The following is a 20,185-nucleotide window of genomic DNA, read 5'->3' on the forward strand; positions in this document are numbered from 1 at the left end:
TGAAAATAAGAGGGAATGGTGATATAAGCTAAATAGGAGGTGGAGCCTACATTTTGATGAAGATTATGAAGACAAACATCTATTCGAAAAGATGTGTGCCGATCATGTAAGACCAGGATCGGATTAAGAAAGACTTTAACACACCTACTTTGTAAGCTTTCAAAACAAACACACACACAGACACACACACAAAAAACTCTTCTTAAAGGGATAATCATGAAAAAAAGATAAATATTTAATCACCCTGGCCTGTAGTGGGGAATTTTCATTTTTGGGTATACTATCCCTTTAAATCTTCCTGATATTCAATATGTACATATGTAAACAGCTCCTAGTCGACACTTTCTGAGCCGAACCTGCATCTCCGCCATGGGAGGTGTTCCGAGAGGGATTCGAACCTGCGTCTCCAGTATGGAAGGAGGGCGGGCATGCTAAAAAGGACTGCAGACTCTGGCATCAGGCCAGGGGAGCAATGTTTACTCACACAGCTCTTACTAGCTTGCCTCTGTTACATTCACCCCCTAAACCTCACTGCCATCCAGGTCATGGCACCAAATGTAACCAGTAACAAGGATGCTAACGAGGCTTGAGGCCAAGGGAATTAGATTTACTTGCACAGGTTCCATCAAAATGTTACTAATTTAAATAAAGAAAATCATAATCATCTGTCTGAAGCTTGAAGGCTGAGTGGCCAAAGTAAACCAATGCAATAGTCTAGACTGAGAACGTCAAGAAAGCCAGTAGCTAACGTACTGAACTCTCCAGGCACCGATGGAGAAACTGGCCAAAGCCTGCTCCACAATGCAATTTCCTTTCACAAACGAGAGAAAAATTTCAGGCGGTTGTTTCCAGCCGCAGAGAGCTGAGATGAAGCAGAGTCTGAATCAGCCAAACAAAGGAAAAAGAACAACCCAATGTATACGGCACATGCGCTCGGTTAAGCCTGAACCAGGCGTTTCATTAGTGGGGTGCATGAAGTCGTCTGATGTAACCCAGAGATCTCATCCCCTGATCCATCTATACACACAGCCCGCTCTCCTGTGTGCTAAGCTCCTGTTAAAGCCATCATTGCACGGATATTACTGTGCTGGCACAGCCTACACCTATGACATCATTATGCGCTGTCCGTCTGAGAGCGTGCGTCTGAGGGTGAGTAGATGGTACGAGCAGCTACAAACTCACACTGAGCTAAATGTGCACTACAAGCAGTTGCACACAGGAAATCAAAGGCTGAAGAGAGGGAAGGAGGGTTACGTCACTGATTCAAATATGTATGCTGCCAGGAAAGTTATAAATCCACAATAAAAGAGGTTGTGCCTGTCAGAATCACAACATTTGTTTCTTTTGAATGTATAATAATATACACATGATGTGACTAGCTACTATGTAAGAATGTGGTTCTGTTCAGACTGAGTTGATAGTTCTTTGATGGAAGAAACTCTCTCAACCTGTGTGAGTCTAATCAGTATCATAGCGGCGGGAAGCCGTAGGCCTATTTTCCTGAGTGGAGTGCTCTCTACGAGACGCACACTTTGATGTTCCTTTATCTTTGGAGCGAAACAGACAGAGCCCAGCACATGCTACCATCCGATAACAGCATTGAAACAAATGTGATTCAAAATGTTATGCTTTCCCACCAAGTTAAAGCAATGAGAGGAAATCTGGCCAAACTTAAAGACTGTCAGCACTAAAACTGACCTCGGACCCACCCTGGGACGGTCAGTCTTTCCATCATCGGTCCAGTATGAGAGAATGAGGTCACTTTGTTGACAAACTAAAACTCTTTGATCATTTCTAAATAAATCAATGATTCAGTACGATAATGTTACTATCTATCTATCTATCTATCTATCTATCTATCTATCTATCTATCTATCTATCTATCTATCTATCTATCTATCTATCTATCTATCTATCCATCCATCCATCCATCCATCCATCCATCCATCCATCCATCCATCCATCCGTCGGTCTGTCTGTCTGACAGTCCTAGGGCCTTAGAAATGTCCTTGCAACCTCCCAGAATACCATAGCAACTGCCTAGCAAACACCCAAAACACAGTAGTAAAGCCCTAGCAGACCATATCTGTCTGTCTGCCTGTCTGAGTGACTTTTTGCCCTCAGAGAAAAAATTAAATACTTCATTATCTATTAATCAGTTTTTTAAAGCAAAAATACAGTTGGTTAACAACAACTGGACTCGGGGAGGGTGGTGTTTACAATTGTTATGAAGTTGATTCAGTTACTGTATTACATAAACACTCCTGATTGCCTCATAATGTCAGATTCATAATGACAGATGGGTGTGTGTGTGTTCAACATAAATGTCTGCTCAAAACGAATGCCAGGCGCTAGAGAAAGAGAGAAGGAGGCGGATCTTTCACCATCTCTCGCTCGTAGGAGTTTTGGGGGAATTCAGAAAATGCTGAGCTCTGTGAGGAGAAGAAAATTCATCATATCCCTCACGAAATTACAGTCTTTGCCCGTATGTCATTTTACCACACTTTTGGGATGTATGTAAAGTGACTTTTGTCTGTGTCTTTCACCCTCATGCGAAATATCACATCAATTGTCAGCGCTCGAGAAGCTTCAGAGACAAAAGGACTGAAGAGAAGCGTGCGAGTAACAAAATGGGGGTGGCAGACAGTGAAACATTTGAGAAAATCATTATGCAAACGCTCTTCTGACATAGGCATACTGAACAGAAGGGAAAAACTGGCATACTCAAAATGTCAAAGAAATGTCAACACGTTTCTTTAGCTCGTTTAAGCGACATGACTACCACTGTAAAGTTGATGACAATTATCAAAGGAGAAAAAAAAATAAGTTACTTTTTAGATACATTCTTATTTAATGTAAATACACGGACTAATATTTTAAATGCATAAGAATGTTTTTAAAATATATTTTAAATATAAAAATGTACTATAAACGTAAATGTTGCATACTCACCAAAACTATGGCAAATCTTTCTTCCAGCTCTGTTGGGTCAGGCATGGGAACTTTCAATGGCATGATATGATGCTTCATCTCAGATTGCCCGTCCACGCTCTCAATATTCCCCATATTTGACTTTTATAAAGTGATGCAGGATCAGATGCTGTGTCTAATTCAGTCTTTGCCTCCCAGCGCCCTATAAAGCCAACATACATCCAATACGAGCGATCACATTCCACTTTTGCTTTGTTAAAAAAGTTTTGTTTTTTTTAAACAGAAAAAATAAAGAAAGAAAATGTGATCCTTTTCAGGACCGATTGCTAATAGACATAAATCTTAAATAATGATGGAATATCTATGTAAGAATATTGAATAATTTTTTTAAAAAGCCACAAAGTATCACTCTGTTGTCCTCTTGAGAAGTATTGTATTGATGTCTGTACAATCCATGTCAAGCAGTAAGTCCTCTTAATTCTTCTTTATTCTGTCTTCTCTAAGCTGTCGAGTTTTTTGTTGTTGTTGGTTTTTGTTATATTTTGCGGGATCCCGATTAGTGCTCATCTGTTAACTCACTGCGTCCACAATGAAAGCTTTAGACATGTGAGATGAAAATGATCCCACCCTCTAACAAGTCTACAAACTGCACATCGCTAGAGTAAAGATGAAGTCTCTGGTAAGGATGAATGGTTGGGCTGGGGCTTTCCGTTCTCTCTGTCGCCACCTGCCGTAACACTGGAACTATAGCCTACAGCATCACTAATTGAGAGTCCCAGTAGCCCCCGCTGTATGGAGCTAGAATTATAACAAAATGATATGAATTTGAACCTTTGAAATTGAACACATCTGAAATGTTTTAGAAAGACTCTATTTTCTACATTTAAAAAATTCAAATTCAGTACTATGTAAAATGAAACATAATATGCAATTTTGTTAGATTACACTTGTCAATAATTCAGATTTATACAATTCAAATTCAGATCATTTTGTCATGTTTCTAGCTCCATACCCGCTGTGGCATTTTAATAACTACATTCGGGACAGTTTGGTAGAAGTGATGCCTACTATTTCTTCCCAGTGATTAAACATCGAATATCACAACATAATTGATGAACTCATTTCAAATAAAGAAATAAAATCTTTTAAATGTATTAAATTACAATAAACACATCTGTTTAAAGTGCAAATGGCATATTTATTAAAACTGCAATACAGGCTCTGAGAAATAGGGTGCTGAAGCACTACATTTCAATGTAAAAAAAAAAAAAACAACAACACTATATTCCTCCCTACACCTGTTTAGTTAAGTGTCTTTCTTATCAGGAACTAATTCTGTACTGCAAGACACATTTCAAACATTTTTTGTAAAATTTGTCCCTCAGAGACTCATTGGCACTTGAAATTTAAATATTCATGCTGCCTTTTGGTTCAAACATACAGACGTAAAATATATATATCTTTAAATCTTTGGGAAAGTACAGGCTTTGCACAGTGATTGAAATGTTTTTGATATGTGTAAAATGAATTGTCTACTGACAAACATGAAGCAAAAGTATGTGAAACACAAAGATATAAGGAATTGCTCAGATAACTAAAACCCCTTATCATGTCTTAGATTTCAAAGAGGAAACGATAAATAAGTTTCCTTTAATCTTCTTCACAGACTTCCTTTTTTAAAAATAAGAAATACTGAATAGTAATATTTTGCAATTTGGCCATTTTGAAATGCATGCTGTGGATTTATCTGAAACCAAGCAATTCCAAAAGTATTGTTTGTTGAAATGTTGGAATAAAATGTAATAAACTTTTTTTTTTAATCAGCTGAACAAAAGCTCCATCTTCTCATTGCTGCATTCTCAATGACCCATAAAGTGCAGGAGCTCATGAAAAAGTAGAAGCTTCAAATGAAATACTTAAAAATGTAACATTTCTCCAACAAGCTGTCATGTTGATTTAAGGTGGCACCCATGTAAACGTCTTGTGCGAACATTATTTATAATGGAATCGAGCAGGCTACATTTTGGGTCAAAGCTAGTTGCACAGAAAAATACAATCTCAATCCTGACGGCATCAAACTCAGGACACCCTGTTTTAGGAACACACAGACCCCCTGCTAGTGTCCGTAAAACTTCCGTGAAATCGACTGTGAATAAAGTCAACATGGGAAGGCCATTCAGTTGGTCTCATGTGACAAGTCATACCTGAAATTATACAAATAAGAATAGATGTAAGCAAACACTCTGTAAACTCTAGAGTCATCTACAGTGAACAGTACAGCACATACCACTGTGATACTCCTGCCTTGAGATCCAGCGCAGTCAAGTCCATCTGAAGCTGAAACAGAATGGTTTATTAAAGAGGGTCTATAATGTATGTGGTGTTATCTGACTCGTCACATGATGAATACCTTGCCCAAAATCTCTTTTTCACGACTCATGAAGGAACCGCTATTCTTGACAGACACTTCAAGATGTTTTTGCTTAGCTTCTTCAAGTGACATGTCAAAATCGAATCTGTAGGAGAGTGAAAGATGGTTCAAATTCATCCCTCTGTGTCGTCCGATAATGATTTAATGAATGTTCTTACGGACCTCTCATTGAACTCAGGTTTAAGGCTTTTCTTCTTAACACTGGTCTTCCTTTTGGTGTTCCGGTTCTTGTCCGGAAGTAGAATTAATGAGATGTAAGAGTCTGGAGGATCCTTAGAGTAGGACGGCAAGTTTCTGTGCAATACAGTATTAAGAAAATAAACTAAGCATCCTAACCAGTTATAAGGCTCTTTTTTTTCTTTAAATATACATTAGTCATAATTTGTTCATGTTTCAAGCAGCATTATAATTTTATGTAATAATGGAAAAAAAAGGTTTTATAATTTGTGGTACTTGTATGATTCCTACCTGCAGGCATGGATGGTTATAACCAATCGGTTCTCCACAGACGAATAGGCAACAGAGAGCTTCATCTGGGCTTTCCCGGATGAACTGGCATCCTCACCTCTGTATTTGCATCCATCCACAAACATAAATACATATGTCAATGTCAGTTACATTTTTGCCTCTGCCTATGAATACTGACCTACTCACCCTTGGGTGGGCACACTCCTGTGTCGGAGCTCACTATTGGCTGCAGCAGCTGCCTCTCCTCTGGGGATGACATGACTAGAATCCTCCGCATCACTACATTGTGCCAACTTGCTGTCTAGGAGCTGATAAACGGGTAAGATGTTTTTGTTTTATTTACACATACTGTCAAGAAGTTTACATAATTTATCATTTATAATAAGAAATGGTTCTTGAGCACAAAATCAGCATGTCAGAATGATTCAGAAGGATCATGTGACACTGGAGACTGCTGAAAATTCAGCTTTGCCATCACAGGAATAAATTACATTTTAAAATGCAGAGAAAACGGTATGTATCATTAATATAATATAATATAATTAGTGTTGTCAAATCAATTAATCGCATCTAACATAAAATACTGTTTTTATACTATATGCGTGTTTACATATCTATATATATCTATATATATATCTATATATATATATATATATCTATATATATATATATATATATATATATAATGTAAACAAACTTTTGTTAGATGCGTTTAATCATGATTATTTCATTTGACAGAACTAAATATAATATATAATAAAATGTAATGTAATGTAATGTAGTATAATATAATATAAATGTTTTTAGTTAAATAAATGCAGCATTGGTGAGCATCTGTTTAATTTCCTGTTTAATAGAACACAGTATATGGTAAAATACATATGATTTTTTAACCTTGAGTTCAGCTCTCAACAGAAGCTCACTCTCAGGCATGGCTCCATCCAGACTGAACCAGCGGTCCAGCACCAGATCCTTCTCATTCAGCAGCTCTCTCAGTGGAAGCACAAGTGAACCCAGAGCCAGACCCCAGCTGTGAGAGAGCTACAGACACCAAACTCACATTAAATAAACTCCGAAGTAAATATTGCCCTTCTCACATAAATGCAAATTTGAAAATCAACATTTATTGTAAAATGCAGCTTCTCACTTTGACTATTATTGTGTCTTCTGTTGGATTATGAATCAGGAAATGAAAAGCTTCATCCCACTGTGGAGAAGTCGAACGACTGAAAACCTATTTGGGGAGATATGATCCTTTGTGAGTTTTTGATATTATAATAACATCAGTAAAAATGACCCAAGATTGAAGGGGCCTTACTTTGGTCCGGTGGGATGTGTTTTTGAATATCACTTCTGCTCCTGCCATTGGCTCTTTCCCGCTCTTTTTTAACTGTAAACAACATTACATTTTCAATGCAGGGTGCTGCTAACATATTCACACAGTTCATTAAAGAAAAGTCGGTGCTAACTACCAACTAGGGCAAATTAAGTAGTGATGAAATAAATTAAATATTTTGATGAAAATAAAATGAAGCTTACAGGCAGACCATGTGCTCTCTCGATATACACAAAAAGAAGTGCAACAGAGGGAACAGTCTTATTCAGGTAAGACTGGCGATAGTTGTAAAGTAGAATCTGCATACAAAAATCACAAAATCAGTCAACTAATTGTTAAATGAATTCAGATGAACACTAAAAGCATATATAAATTGTTACCTGTTCAAGTCTGGTGGGATCTGAAACTTTAGGCACCCATTCCAACACAAGATGAAGTCGTCCAGACTTCACATCCTTCAGAGTATACCACTGCATAAGGAAGCAGGCATAAATAAACATGATTACAACCAGATATAGAAAACATTATGAATATTGTATTTTAAAACAAAGAAACATGCACTGAGAGACTCACGTGATCAGTAAACTGAGCACTGATGAGGTCGCTGAGATTTACTTTAACCCTGCAAGCAGATGTTAAATCACTACAGGAACAAGACTGATGTTCATCAACAAATGAATTAATACTTTAGTTTAGATACACTAGACAAAATATTATAATACACAACACAACCTTACCTGCCACTTTGAAATTAATCAGATATGATCACAGCATAATCTTAACCGAAATTTACATTTTCATTGGATTTAATCTCATTCACTATCCTTAAAAACATTTGTCCATAAACATAACATCATTTTGCTAACTTTGTCATACAAATTGTAAAAACAATTGTTTCAAATGTTCAAATAATCGCTCTCATTTTAAGAAGGTAATGTTATTAGCTAGTGGCACCAAAATATATATCCAGAAAATAAGTCTTAAGGCAAAAAATTGCACTCAAACATACAATACAGTTTGAAAGTTTAGGGTCAGTAAGAGTATTTTTTTGTTTAATTAATACTTTACTTTTATTTGCAGACTTGGTAATCATAAGATACTTCTTTCAATAATATTAATATTCACTATTACTCAAAAATCAGTACAATAAAACTAAACTACAGCATAACATTCTGAAAGTAAAAGAGGAAGGTTGCGGCCTCACCTGCCAAGGAAGTCGTCCTGGTCAATGTCTTTATCATAAAGGTCAAACTCCACCTCCTGTCCCGGGAGCTGGGTCAAGATCACCTACAGTACAAGCAGGCAGGTATGCGTTACTTTTGCCCATACCCTTTGCAGTTGCGACATTTGTTTTCCAGAGAAGAAAATAAATGTTTGAACATGCCTGCAACAGTGGAGGAATGAAGCAACTCTTAAATCAGAAATCAAGATGGAATCCTTCTATTTTGAGAAAGAAGCCATATACCTCCATGTTACTCACAAGATAAATCAGCAATGCATACCTCATAAAGTTCGTTCCAGGTGGGGTTGAGGTTCTCTTTGATGACCTGACTCTTGAAAGCCATTCCCCCCACTCGGATCTTCACATATGGGTCACTCTTTCCCTTTACCATGCCGCCCATTAAATTGTCCTTAGCGATGAGATTTTGGGCTTCTACCAGATGGATCCGCAGGACACCCTATATTGAAAATTACAAATATTGATAACAAGATATTGAGAAATATTGACAATCAAAGTTCTACACTTCTCTACAGGCTCACCTCAGAAGCAAAATTGCTGTCTGGACTAGTGTGCTCAGGACGTTTTGTAGCGGGGGTCACATGTGTTACCCCTGGAGACAATTCCGATTCAAAATTTCCATCTCCAGGTAATGGAGACACGGGTGTGGTAAGGATTGCTTCTTCATTTAACCACAACACCTGAAACAAACGTCACAGAACTCCTGTATTATGTGTCCTCAAATTTTAAATAGTTATTAATCATAAAAATAAAAAAATTCAACCCTACCCTCAGCATAAATGTGATGTAGATACGGCTGGCTGGCCCAGACTTTTCTAGCTGAAACCACTGATCCATAGTGAGCTCAGTGCTGGAGAGCAGACGGGACATGGGGATAGAAAGTGTGCCCAGAGTCAAAGCCCTGTCATCATCCTTCACCTGGAACAGGTGGAAGCAAAGATAAACACAATTACAGTCAAGAAATGGTCTCAACACGTGTATATATACAATTAAATTGTCCCTACTATGCTTTATGCAATAGGTTTACATGAATCCAAGGTTAAAAAAAAAACACTTTAAAGGGGCAATAAAAACACATTCTTTTGAAGGCCTGATTGTGTTTGTGGAGTGCACTGTAACGTCTACTGTTAATGTGTGTGTCGGAAACTAAACGCCGATTACCATATCTGAATTTCAGCTCCGGAGTCTTTCTAAGGATTTGTTTCCAGGCCTCAGCTAAAAGTACAGTAGCCACGTTTCCACCACAGAAACTTTCCCCAGGAACTAGGAACTTTAGGGTGGTCCTCAGTGAGTTTCGACCGCAGGAACTAGGGTCTAAATAAAGTTCTGGGTAAATATTTACCCCTCCAAACGGTCCTGCTCGCGAGATAGTACTTTTACAAAGTTCAGGAACTTTCGATGGCGGGACTTGGGCGCTGAACATGCTGATTGGTTAAGCTCATGCAGAATTTTAGTTCCACCACCATTTTTAAGTCTTTTGTGAGGTTCGTTCTGTGTTCAGTAAATATCAGTCTTGCTCTTTCTGTCTGACTGTCTCCCTGTCCGTATCAGTCTTCATCTCCCTGTCCGTAATAGCTGATAATAATAACATACATTGTCATTTTAAATCTAGCTTTACAAGCTTTCAGAATACGCTAGTGTTCTTTTTTACGCTGTTTTGTTAATTACCTCTTTAGTAAACCAATACATAACCAGCAAAATCAGCACAGCTTGAATCTCTTCCATACTCGTAATTCATTTCACCATGTAAACGACCTGACCCGATTCATTTGAGTGTGCGTCCTTACATGACATGACAGCATGCGTGTTTACAGGAGTTCCTGAAAAAAAAGTTCCTGGTAAAAATTGTTCCGGGTAATTTCGGTGGAAACGGGGCTATAGTGTTTTTGTGGGCAGGTTAAAATAGACATTGTTTACAGGCAGCCAGTGAAGACCACAGGGAGGCAAAGTGCAGATTTGTTACCAACCCGTGTAAGTTCTTTCTTTTGGGGGACAATAACTCCATTTATTGTTCACTTTGATCTTTGAACATTCACAAATAGTTATTGTACACACTACATGAAAGGTAATCTCAGAAACAGCATAATAGTATAGAGGCACTTTAAATCAGCACTTGAAAGGATATTATTACAGTTACATCCCGAAAAACATCAGGAATAAACTAATATCAATTTATATTCCATATTTTGCACAGTGACTATACCTGAATGTCAATATCTTGTTTGCGTGGGTCCTGAATAAAAAACGTAAAGGCATCCTCCCATACTGGATTATTAGTCCCATACACCGTCTGAATGAATAATTATGAAAGAATATATTTAATAGCTCCAAAAGGTAAAAATATGCCATAAATGATGTATTACATATGTTTAATAAGAGTATCATACCCTGCTCTCTTTGGTGGTATCCTTCACAGACACCTGCACCATAGGACTGGGGTCTTTATTACCTTTTTTAAACTGAACAGAAATACATTGACTGAATAATGTTAACATTTAAAGCACTATTTAAACAAAACAATAGATATTGAAAGAAGGACAATAGTGGACAAAATACAAACTTACAGGTAGGTCTTGTGCCCGGTCCAGATAAACTGTTAAAATGGCAGCAGAAGGAAGATCTGCTGTCTTACCAGATACTGTAATGTTTTTATTCCTCTCCAGCACCTGTATTTAATAAAAGGTTTAGTATGGAAATTAAAGGAGCAGCAAAAGCACAGTTTTTATTTTATATCGGATAAGATCTTACTTCATTAAGGCGCTCTGCAGAGGGCAGTAGAGAGAGCCATTCTAGCTTGAGATGAACCTGACCTGATGTTGCGTCCTTTAACGTGAACCACTAAAACCACAGTGAAAAAGCATACATTACTATTACAAACAATACAGATTGAGCTGCTGAAATAAATATGATCAAAAGACAGAACGATATATCATGTCACAATACAAAAATGCAACAATATGTGCCATGGATAGCGACAATCTATATTGCGTATAGTTCACCCAAAATCAAAATGGCTGTGCGAGGAAAAAAATTCATGATTCTTTTTAGTGTCACTATATATAATGTGGAATATAATGTATAATACATTTGTTAATGAAACAAATTTCTTAAGTTACCAGTAAACCATGACCTACTTTATTTTAAATATATCTAGTCAGTGAAAGAGTCCAAGCATATTCGTCCAATATAATCCAGTATTTTCAGCTTCAGAATCATGAATATTTTTTATTCTGGTGTCAACATTGTCCTGCACATTGGGTTACCAGCCCCAACTCCAAGCGCATTCATTCCGACCCCCCATGTAATACCAAATTTAGCTTTTTAATAAACAGTACATTTTTTGTTAACCTTTTACCATATGTCTTGGAGTATTGCAATCATTTCGTATTGTGATTGTTTAGTATCGTGATACATACAACGACATGATTGTTACAACCCTATTTATTGATGTAATAAAAACTAAAATTATATACATAAATAATGTAAAAGATTTACCTCATCCAAAAGAACTGCTTTCTTTACAATACCCAAATCCAGCTTCATTCTAAAAAAAACAGAGGAAATTTTTTTTTGGAAAGCATTTTTTATATTAATAAAGATTAATAGAACTCTAAACAAATGTGTGTGTGTGTGTGTGTGTGTGTGTGTGTGTGTGTGTGTGTGTGTGTGTGTGTGTGTGTGTGTGTGTGTGTGTGTGTGTGTGTGTGTGTGTGTGTGTGTGTGTGTGTGTGTGTGTGTGTGTGTGTGTGTGTGTGTGTGTGTGTGTGTGTGTGTGTGTGTGTGTGTGTGTGTGTATATATATGGAGGGGATATATATATATATATACTTTTATATATACTTTTATATATGAATAAGTATATATTATATTTATATAATTAGTCATTATAATTTAATTTATAATCTGTAATAAATGAATACCTCCCAAGAAAGTCATCCTGGTCAGGGTCTTTATCAAACACTTCCAGCTCCAGCTCCTGACCAGGTACTTCATGAACAATCACCTAACAAACACACAAACATACTTATAAAATATGTGATAAACAGCATTAAGCAATTTAACATGCTGACATCTTTAAGATTTGGAACACATAATCTTGTAGTTGTTTTGTTCAATGCTCATCTGATCTCAGCACATGATAGTCACATCCTGCGCTATCACAGTTGTTTTTTTTCTTTTTTTTCTTGCTGTTGCCAGCAGTTACCGAAGTAAGTAAATAACTACATAGTGTTAGTAGCCTGAACAACCACAGCTTCCTTTTACTCAGAAATGTGACACTTCTTTCAGCACTTAAACCACACTAATCACATGCAACCCGTACACATCTCCCTCTCTGACCTCGTACATCTCCCTCCACTGAGGATTAAGGTTATTGTCCACGTGGTGAGAAGTAAAGGTCTGCGTTCCCACACGTAGCACAGCATACGGGTCAGACTTCCCAGATATCACGCCTTTCATGTAGTTATCCTTGGCAGCAAGGTTTTCTGCCTCCAGCAAGTGGATGCGCACAATACCCTGTGGGAAAACACAAAACAAGTGTAAGCAGATTGCACGAGGTGTGTCTAACTCAGCATATGTAATAATGTAAATGGGAAACACGCCATTGCGGTTCAACATTATGAAGCAGCTACATTGGACAAGCATGCGAGATGAAACTATGGAGTATTAAAGGAAGTGTATGTAATATTGTGGCCAAAACTGGTACTGCAATCACTTTCAAATGACTATAGAGCGGTGTATCCCTCTCCCCCTCTCCCTGACTCGAGGTTGCCAGATTGGCTGCAGGATCCAGCAGGAACGTTTGTAGCTGCAGCTGTGGTAACTAGAGCAGATCTGGCAACCCGGATCACAAAACACTACTGATTTTGTGATTGGTCGATAGGTGGGGGGTGGCGCTTCAGGCCAAAACTGGCCGGACTACTGTTGCAAGTGTTATAATTATTTGAAATTAACATGATATCTTAATGTCTAGTGGCATATCAGGGCCATTTTATGATTAATTAAAATATATTTCTCACATACAGTTCCTTTAAATTACATTTGATGGATCACGAATATTTAAAATAAGGAGGTTAATATAGTTAAATACTACATTAAAGCACAGTGAAGTGTTACCCGTGGAAGAGGGGAACGCAGCTGTGCTACGTGCAGGTTGGCCACCAAAGGCACAGTGAGACGATTGGGGAGAACCAGGAAAGAGGCGATTGCATCCATTATCATAGTGTCCGACATGGCACTGAAAATGAATGCAAGGGGTTCGTACAGAGAAAATGGAACACAAACAAAATACATTTAAACTATTTGACAGCATGGCTTCTGGGTGATTGTAATGGGTTAAGCTGTGATAAAAATGAATGACTGCATGTTTCCCTGCTTTATTTGAATAGAGGAAAGCAGATTGAATAATCAGATCAGTGCTCTACTGATTATCAATGAATGAAGCATATGAGAAGAAAGAGTTATAGTGTTACCAGGTAAAGTTGTGGTATATCTGAATCATAAACCCAAATGACAATGACAAACGCACTCACTTTAAACCAGGTATGTCTAATAAATTGGTAAGGCCAGTCCAGTTGATGTCAAGGCTCTATGGGGAATTGAAGTAGAAACAAAGACTGTGTAGTAAAACAGGGTTATTATGATGTGATATAGTAATTAAAAGGGAAAATGAGACTAACAGGTCTGCGAATGAAGAACATGGTAATGGCCCCAACAAGAGGAACATCTCCAATTAGAGGTTCCAAGATCACCCTCAATTTTCCATGAAGCTATAAAAAAGAGGGACAATGATTTCAGTCAATGGGTCATTTATAATGAGTCCCATTGTCCTCTTCCTTACCTGAATGCCTTTCACTCCAGCTTTACAGAAGTACTTCTTCACCTCAACGTTAATCTCCACATCTCCAGCATAACTGCAACACAGCCCAAATGTTTTAAATATTGCAGTTGCGATTCATGTGACCCAAGCTTGAATCCTGACCTATCCGTTCTCACCCACATTGCTTCCTGTACACTCTCCACTATACTATATAATAAAAGCAATAAAAAGACCAAAGACTCTACCTGATATAAAGATCCAGTATCACCTGACGCTTATTATACTCAGTGTAGGCCTTCACCCCAACTACCTTCATAGCCTGTTAAAAAAAAAAAAAAAACTTATGTTAAGACATCTTAGTCAATAGTCAGCATTTCTGCCTGGCAAACAGAGATTGAGAATCAAATGTAAATATATGTAAGAAACACATGCAAATAACTTTTATCAGAAAAAGAGTTGTATACCTTGTCCCCCAAGTCAACTTTGGTGAAGCTGAGAGTTTGCAGATGAGCGCTGGCGGCTCGGATGGAAGGGGCAATCGTCTCCACCAGCAGCTTTTCCAGATATTGTCCAATAAATGGCCAGGCCTGCTGCAATATCTATTAGCCAGGATAGATACAAACAATAAGAACTGGCGGAGGAGAATCACGAAGATGGCAAAATCTAGTCAATGAAGACATTTTTGCTTTCAAGCATATTATAAAAATTTGTAATGAGATATAATTCATTCCTTGAGATAAACAAATATTAGAGCATTACATTTGTTGAAACGATTGCATACACGCACAAGTCTAATTTGCCAGTCAAACCACAGACAGAAAACAATGAGCACTTAGGAGGAAACCCCTATAGAGCATTTCAGAGAGCTGCACTCTAAACACTAATCAAATCATTTTTAGATTGAGTATATATTAATATAGATATATAGAAAGATTGATTTTCTATGCATTGGTGCAACAACTTAAACCTGTGATGTTCAGTTTCACAGAAGAAAAGATTAAATATGATTACAAAACCCAACAGAGTCAATTTTATTGGGTGTTTGCGTCATCGATTCAAGTACCGTTTAAGAGCAGTGTGTGTTCATAGTGAGCTTTGAAAGCACAACCCACAAGCCACCCTCCTCGTTCACACTGTCCAAACTTAAAAGGTTATTTGAGGCAAGCCTTTGAAGCCTGAATCCTGACAACAAGCCTGGTGTGCAAGAAAATCTGTTTAATGATTTGGTACTCCTGGTACTCTGGAGCTCTTATATGTGAATAGATTGATTCAATTTCAACGGCGGTATTAAATCTTTGTGCTCTAAAAGTAGAAAGAGGGAATCAGGAAGATCACGTGGAAGTGAGTATGGGGTTTTGCAATGTAGTCTGTATGTCCTTTATTCTAAAATAAGGTCTATTACGCAAATGACAACAGAAACACTACTAACTTATTAGAAATTATGCAAAGACTGGAGAACTGCCAAACCGCTCAACTATTTATCTTTAGGCACTTAATTTGAAAACATACACACATTGCCCTCAGGAACAGTGCTTTTAACAGAGAGTTTAATACCTTGTTCATCCATTCAACCTTTTCCACATCAGGGAAGTTCACCTGTGGAAAAACAAAGAGTACACTTTGACTTTTGATGTCAACACGTATAACAGATCAGTTTAACATGCTCTATGCAAGGGGATCTCTTATTTTGTACACTGTGCGTAAATACAGGGAAGGTCGGGAGCTGTTGATAACAAAACAGCAGCCTTTTCCAGAGAAGAGATCAGTTGTGCATACACAGGAATATTAATATTTGCCATTTCTTGAAAAATACTGTCATTTCTTGCACGAATATATAAATGTTTAATGTTTAACTAAATGTATATGTCAATGGTAGATCACAATAGTAAGCAGAAAGAATCATAAGTATGAATAAAGTATGGGCAGTGCTGTTATAAACAAATATTCAGAGGCAAAGGAAAACCTTGATCAAAGGTCATCTCTGACTTCATATTAAATGTTTACCTGTAACATTAAGTTTAACTTTAAATTATACATTCAAATAATACAATTACATTATAATAAAGGTAAAAAAAAATACTCTTTACACTTTTTAATTTGTTAATAACAATAATACTTATTTACATATGCATATAATACATATGCATATATAAATAAAGAAACTGGACAAAGGTAGATTTCTGCAGCAGTGCTCTTAAACATAATTTGTAACAGGATGTGGGTAGGTTTTTACAACAACTAAATCTGATAAATAAAGCCACTATGTATAAGCTACTGAGGTATGTGAAGAAAGTGGCACCACTGTTTCTCTGAGCACAGGTCAAACTTTTCCAAACTATTTCCAACTTCTTCATGTTTCCCATCACCCCCTCACCAAATTCTTGGTGCAAATGGCTCATTTTGCCATTTTGGCTGCTGGTGACTCAGTCCCATGAGATCGGATACTTCAATGTCCAAATATAGCAAGGGTTGGACTGACTTTGGAATGTAATGAAGTTAATGAGGAACGGGCGAAGAAAGGGTGGGAGGAGAGAAGAATATAAACATGGACTCTGTCAGAGAGTGTGCAGAATGCTTTAAGAAAGGGATATATATATATTGGCAGGGGTGGCTGAAAGCAGTTGAAATGCAGGGACATGATCATCTAACTTTATCACATTATCTAACCAGTTACAATTACTTTCTTTTGCCTGTTATATATGTAATGACTAGTCAGTCAGAATAGCTACTTTATAGTTCTATTAATAATCTTCCTAGTAAGAATAAAAATGTTAGAATACACATTAATAGTGCATAATAAACAGGCAGCTGTCTCTATTACTGCTAGGAAACCTGGGATACCAGCAACTATTTTAATATAACTAACTAAAGAAATAACTAACTAAAGAAATAGTGTTTATTTACATCATTAATGTGATTGGATATAAAATTATCAATAACTTATTTCTGATTTGATTTATTTATTGTGCCGGTTAAGAAATTAATGAGGGATTGTGTCAAAAAATGTCACCAAAATCGATTCAAATGCTCAGAAAATTCAAGATATTGTTGCAAAAAGGTACTTGTATAAGATCTGGATTTTTATATTAGGTTACACTTTATTTCAAGGTGTCTTTGTTGCACTGTAATTATACATTTAAGTACTGAGTACTAATAATTAACTACATGTACTGGATTAGAGTTTGGGTTGGTTTGGAGTTAGTTGCATGTAAGTATGCATTATTTAAAGTTATTATGTAGTAACTACATGTAACAGGCCTTATGTAACAATGACACTGTAAATATACCTTATATTATAATGTGTTATAATAAGCAATGTCACAAGAAAGCTGTTTGGAGAAATTGGAGCATTATTGCAAACATGATATTGCTTTTATGCAAACATTCGAAAAAAGTGTTAAACATTATTTTCAATATGATTTACGCATTTGTAATTTACCAATTCAGATGCCAATTCTGTCCCACCTCTCCAGTGCAAAGATGAATTTTGTTGTTAATGATTTCCTTTGATTGGTAACAGCTCTAGTGTTTTATTCTAATTATATGTAATGATTAAAAATAAGTCATTTATCAGACGGTAATGTGGATCTCTATGAATTTAAGGAGTACTGGTCTGGTCTTGCCCGACCTTGGTCTCAACCCCTCAAAGTCTTGGTCTTGTCAAGAAGACATTGGTCTTAACACACATTGGTCTTGGTCGACTTGGTCTTGGATAAGGTGGTCTTGACTATAAGGCAGACGTGGACAGTTAATATCTAAACTACAGGTCCCCATTGAACTTAATTGTGGTAAATGTAATTAGTTAGGCCATCCAGTCAAAAATGGTACAACCAACCACAAATGGTATAGTAGCAGCTAAGGCCTATGTACTAGTATGTAATGAATATGTTTAAATGATCTTAAAACTTACTATAATAGATATGTCGGAAGTGAATAGTTGATAACTACAGATCTAAAATCCAATGGTAAATGCATATGGGATATTTACTTGCCAATGGGATAGCCTTGTAACAGGTCTATGTAGCATGTAATTAATAAGTTTTAGTGACAATTCTAACAGATACTTTATCAGAATACAATAGGCTACTAGTATAGGCCTAATGAATAGTTAAAATGTGAAATTGAAACACATACTAGTCACTACTGGATTAGCTACTTACTAGTAATTCCAGTAGCCTACCAGTAACATAAAAAATAGATGTTAGATCTATATTTTGCTGTGTAGCCTAATTATGATGAAACATATTCACAAGAATGACTGGGATTGTTTTAATACAATTTTGAAGGCTATTGTAAAAGTAGGGGAACAATATTAAATCATACCTGTAACAAAATTGAACATATATCTAATAGCAAGAAGCGGCATGAAACCTGCATGATCGGTCCATCTGCGCAAAAGATTAATGCATCTGTTGCAGTTGCAGACCGTAGGGGTGAACTGTTGACGACCAGAATGATACCAAGTATGGTATAAAAACGCTTACCCATGCCGGTAATTCCCGTTTACTTCGAAACACCCGTGTAGGTATTACATCCTGCTCATTCTCCAAAAAATACATCGCGCTTTGCAGTCGCGCTACTTTTCCATCGCGGCTGTGTTTCCATCCCGTGTAAACCAGAAGACCGAGCAAAACTAAACAGATACTGAATCCGAAATATCCAGCCAGGTAGACTGGAAGTAAGGCACCGACCCACTTTCCAAAAGACCAGAGAACGGACACGGCGTGTTTCCCAGCGGAATCGTGAGGCAGAGCCGCGTCCGCAGCCTCCGAAGAGGCACCCGCTCTCGGCCCCGCATCATCAGATGACATCGGCTCTTTCTGCATCAAATCCGTTCTACTGTGAGCGGGTCCGCGCTAGACACTATAACCCAATTAATACAACTCAAAACGAATATATACACTATACTACACACGTACAACTAAATAATATTTAACAGGAAATGTCTCATAATTTGTCATTATACGAAAAAAAACGGCACCGATCGACGTCAGCTCCTTTTGCAGCGGAAAGTTGAGGATTTGTAGTTTGCTTGAGAAGGGCGTGTAGGGGCGGTGTTTTGAAGGCTTCAGTCAGCCCTCCTCGATTCTTGTTAAAACCACACCGAGAACCTTAAAATATCTGGGTGTGTGGGATAATACATATTTCACTCACTGTCTTCCCGAAGACGACAGCTGTAACTCACCCATCAATACCACTAACGGAAGCCCGTTATGTTGCTGTTCGAATGCATAAAGATACAAGCGACATGGGGGTTTAAAAGATGTGAAGTATTGTACATTAAAAAATATGTATTTAGCCTCCAGCACATTTAAACAGTCGTGTTTACATTGTAGTCATGTGACAACCATGCATGCGTTGTGCTTTCAAGGCGACCTATTTTGTAGTCTTTTACGCGCTAGTGGACAATTGATAGTGTAATGAAGTGTAAAGCAAATAAACATTTTTGACTAAATTATGTCCTACTGGCCAAGCAATGAAAAAGTGTAATTGCTACGCAAAACCGCAAGCTAGATTAAATATGTAGCCTACAAATAATGCAACCTTTTGATAAAGCTTGAATAATAGCCTATATAATTTTCTATGCTCCCGAGTAATTTTGTCCAAATCAAATGCAATAACCTAATACTGCTAACACCCGACGGGCAGATTACTAAAAGCACTGTTGATTTACTCTCCAACATCTAATAAAATACATGCACAATCCGCATTATGCTAAAAGCTGCGGAGAACTATAGCCTACCCGTAGTTCTCAACCTGGCGGCAGGAGCCCAGTAGGGGGCCTCAAAGTATTTAAAACAAGCATTAAACTTGATAGGTCACTCAAATGAAACCTTTAATTTACTCACCTTTAAATTGCTCCAGATATTTTGAATATTTATCCAAACAGTTTACGGGCCTCTTTTACTTCCATAGTAGGCTATAGGCCTACACACAGGAATTCAATGGGGACCATCAACAC

General features: G+C 37.3%; 2 protein-coding genes across 5 annotated transcripts in view; both read right to left on the bottom strand.

Moving 5' to 3' along the window:
• Nucleotides 1-3,543, bottom strand: part of fmnl3 (formin-like 3) — a 50,359-nt gene extending 46,816 nt beyond the window's left edge. For all 4 annotated transcript variants that reach the window (XM_067446115.1, XM_067446114.1, XM_067446113.1 and 1 more), the window contains exon 1: nt 2,953-3,543. In XM_067446115.1, coding sequence (XP_067302216.1) covers nt 2,953-3,066 — 114 coding nt within the window. In that variant the 5' untranslated portion in view covers nt 3,067-3,543. The remainder of the gene's footprint in view (nt 1-2,952) is intronic.
• A 585-nt stretch (nt 3,544-4,128) lies between these two features.
• Nucleotides 4,129-19,350, bottom strand: esyt1a (extended synaptotagmin-like protein 1a). Its single transcript, XM_067446151.1, has 31 exons — nt 18,708-19,350; nt 15,778-15,819; nt 14,688-14,822; nt 14,469-14,542; nt 14,245-14,317; nt 14,084-14,173; nt 13,937-13,992; nt 13,521-13,641; nt 12,744-12,920; nt 12,326-12,408; nt 11,902-11,950; nt 11,155-11,244; nt 10,971-11,072; nt 10,794-10,865; nt 10,610-10,696; nt 9,175-9,324; nt 8,928-9,086; nt 8,669-8,845; nt 8,371-8,453; nt 7,740-7,788; nt 7,547-7,636; nt 7,370-7,465; nt 7,149-7,220; nt 6,978-7,064; nt 6,725-6,871; nt 6,017-6,138; nt 5,831-5,929; nt 5,525-5,656; nt 5,342-5,447; nt 5,219-5,268; nt 4,129-5,135 (listed from the first exon to the last, which is right to left on the bottom strand). Exons 1-31 carry the CDS (start codon nt 19,047-19,049, stop codon nt 5,108-5,110), a joined length of 3,240 nt encoding a protein of 1,079 aa, XP_067302252.1. The 5' UTR covers nt 19,050-19,350; the 3' UTR covers nt 4,129-5,107.
• Nucleotides 19,351-20,185: the final 835 nt, after the last annotated feature.

Source organism: Pseudorasbora parva, chromosome 6 (genome assembly GCF_024679245.1).
Source record: "Pseudorasbora parva isolate DD20220531a chromosome 6, ASM2467924v1, whole genome shotgun sequence".
Classification (NCBI taxonomy): Eukaryota; Metazoa; Chordata; class Actinopteri; order Cypriniformes; family Gobionidae; genus Pseudorasbora; species Pseudorasbora parva.

Coding starts and splice junctions, on each gene's coding strand:
- esyt1a (XM_067446151.1), bottom strand. CDS start 19,049: ATGCAGAAAGAGCCGATGTCATCTGATGATGCGGGGCCGAGAGCGGGT. Junction 14,823..15,777: donor AGGTTGAATGGATGAACAAG/GTATTAAACTCT, acceptor CCTGGCTAATAG/ATATTGCAGCAGGCCTGGCC. Junction 7,789..8,370: donor CAGGACGACTTCCTTGGCAG/GTGAGGCCGCAA, acceptor ATCTGCTTGCAG/GGTTAAAGTAAATCTCAGCG.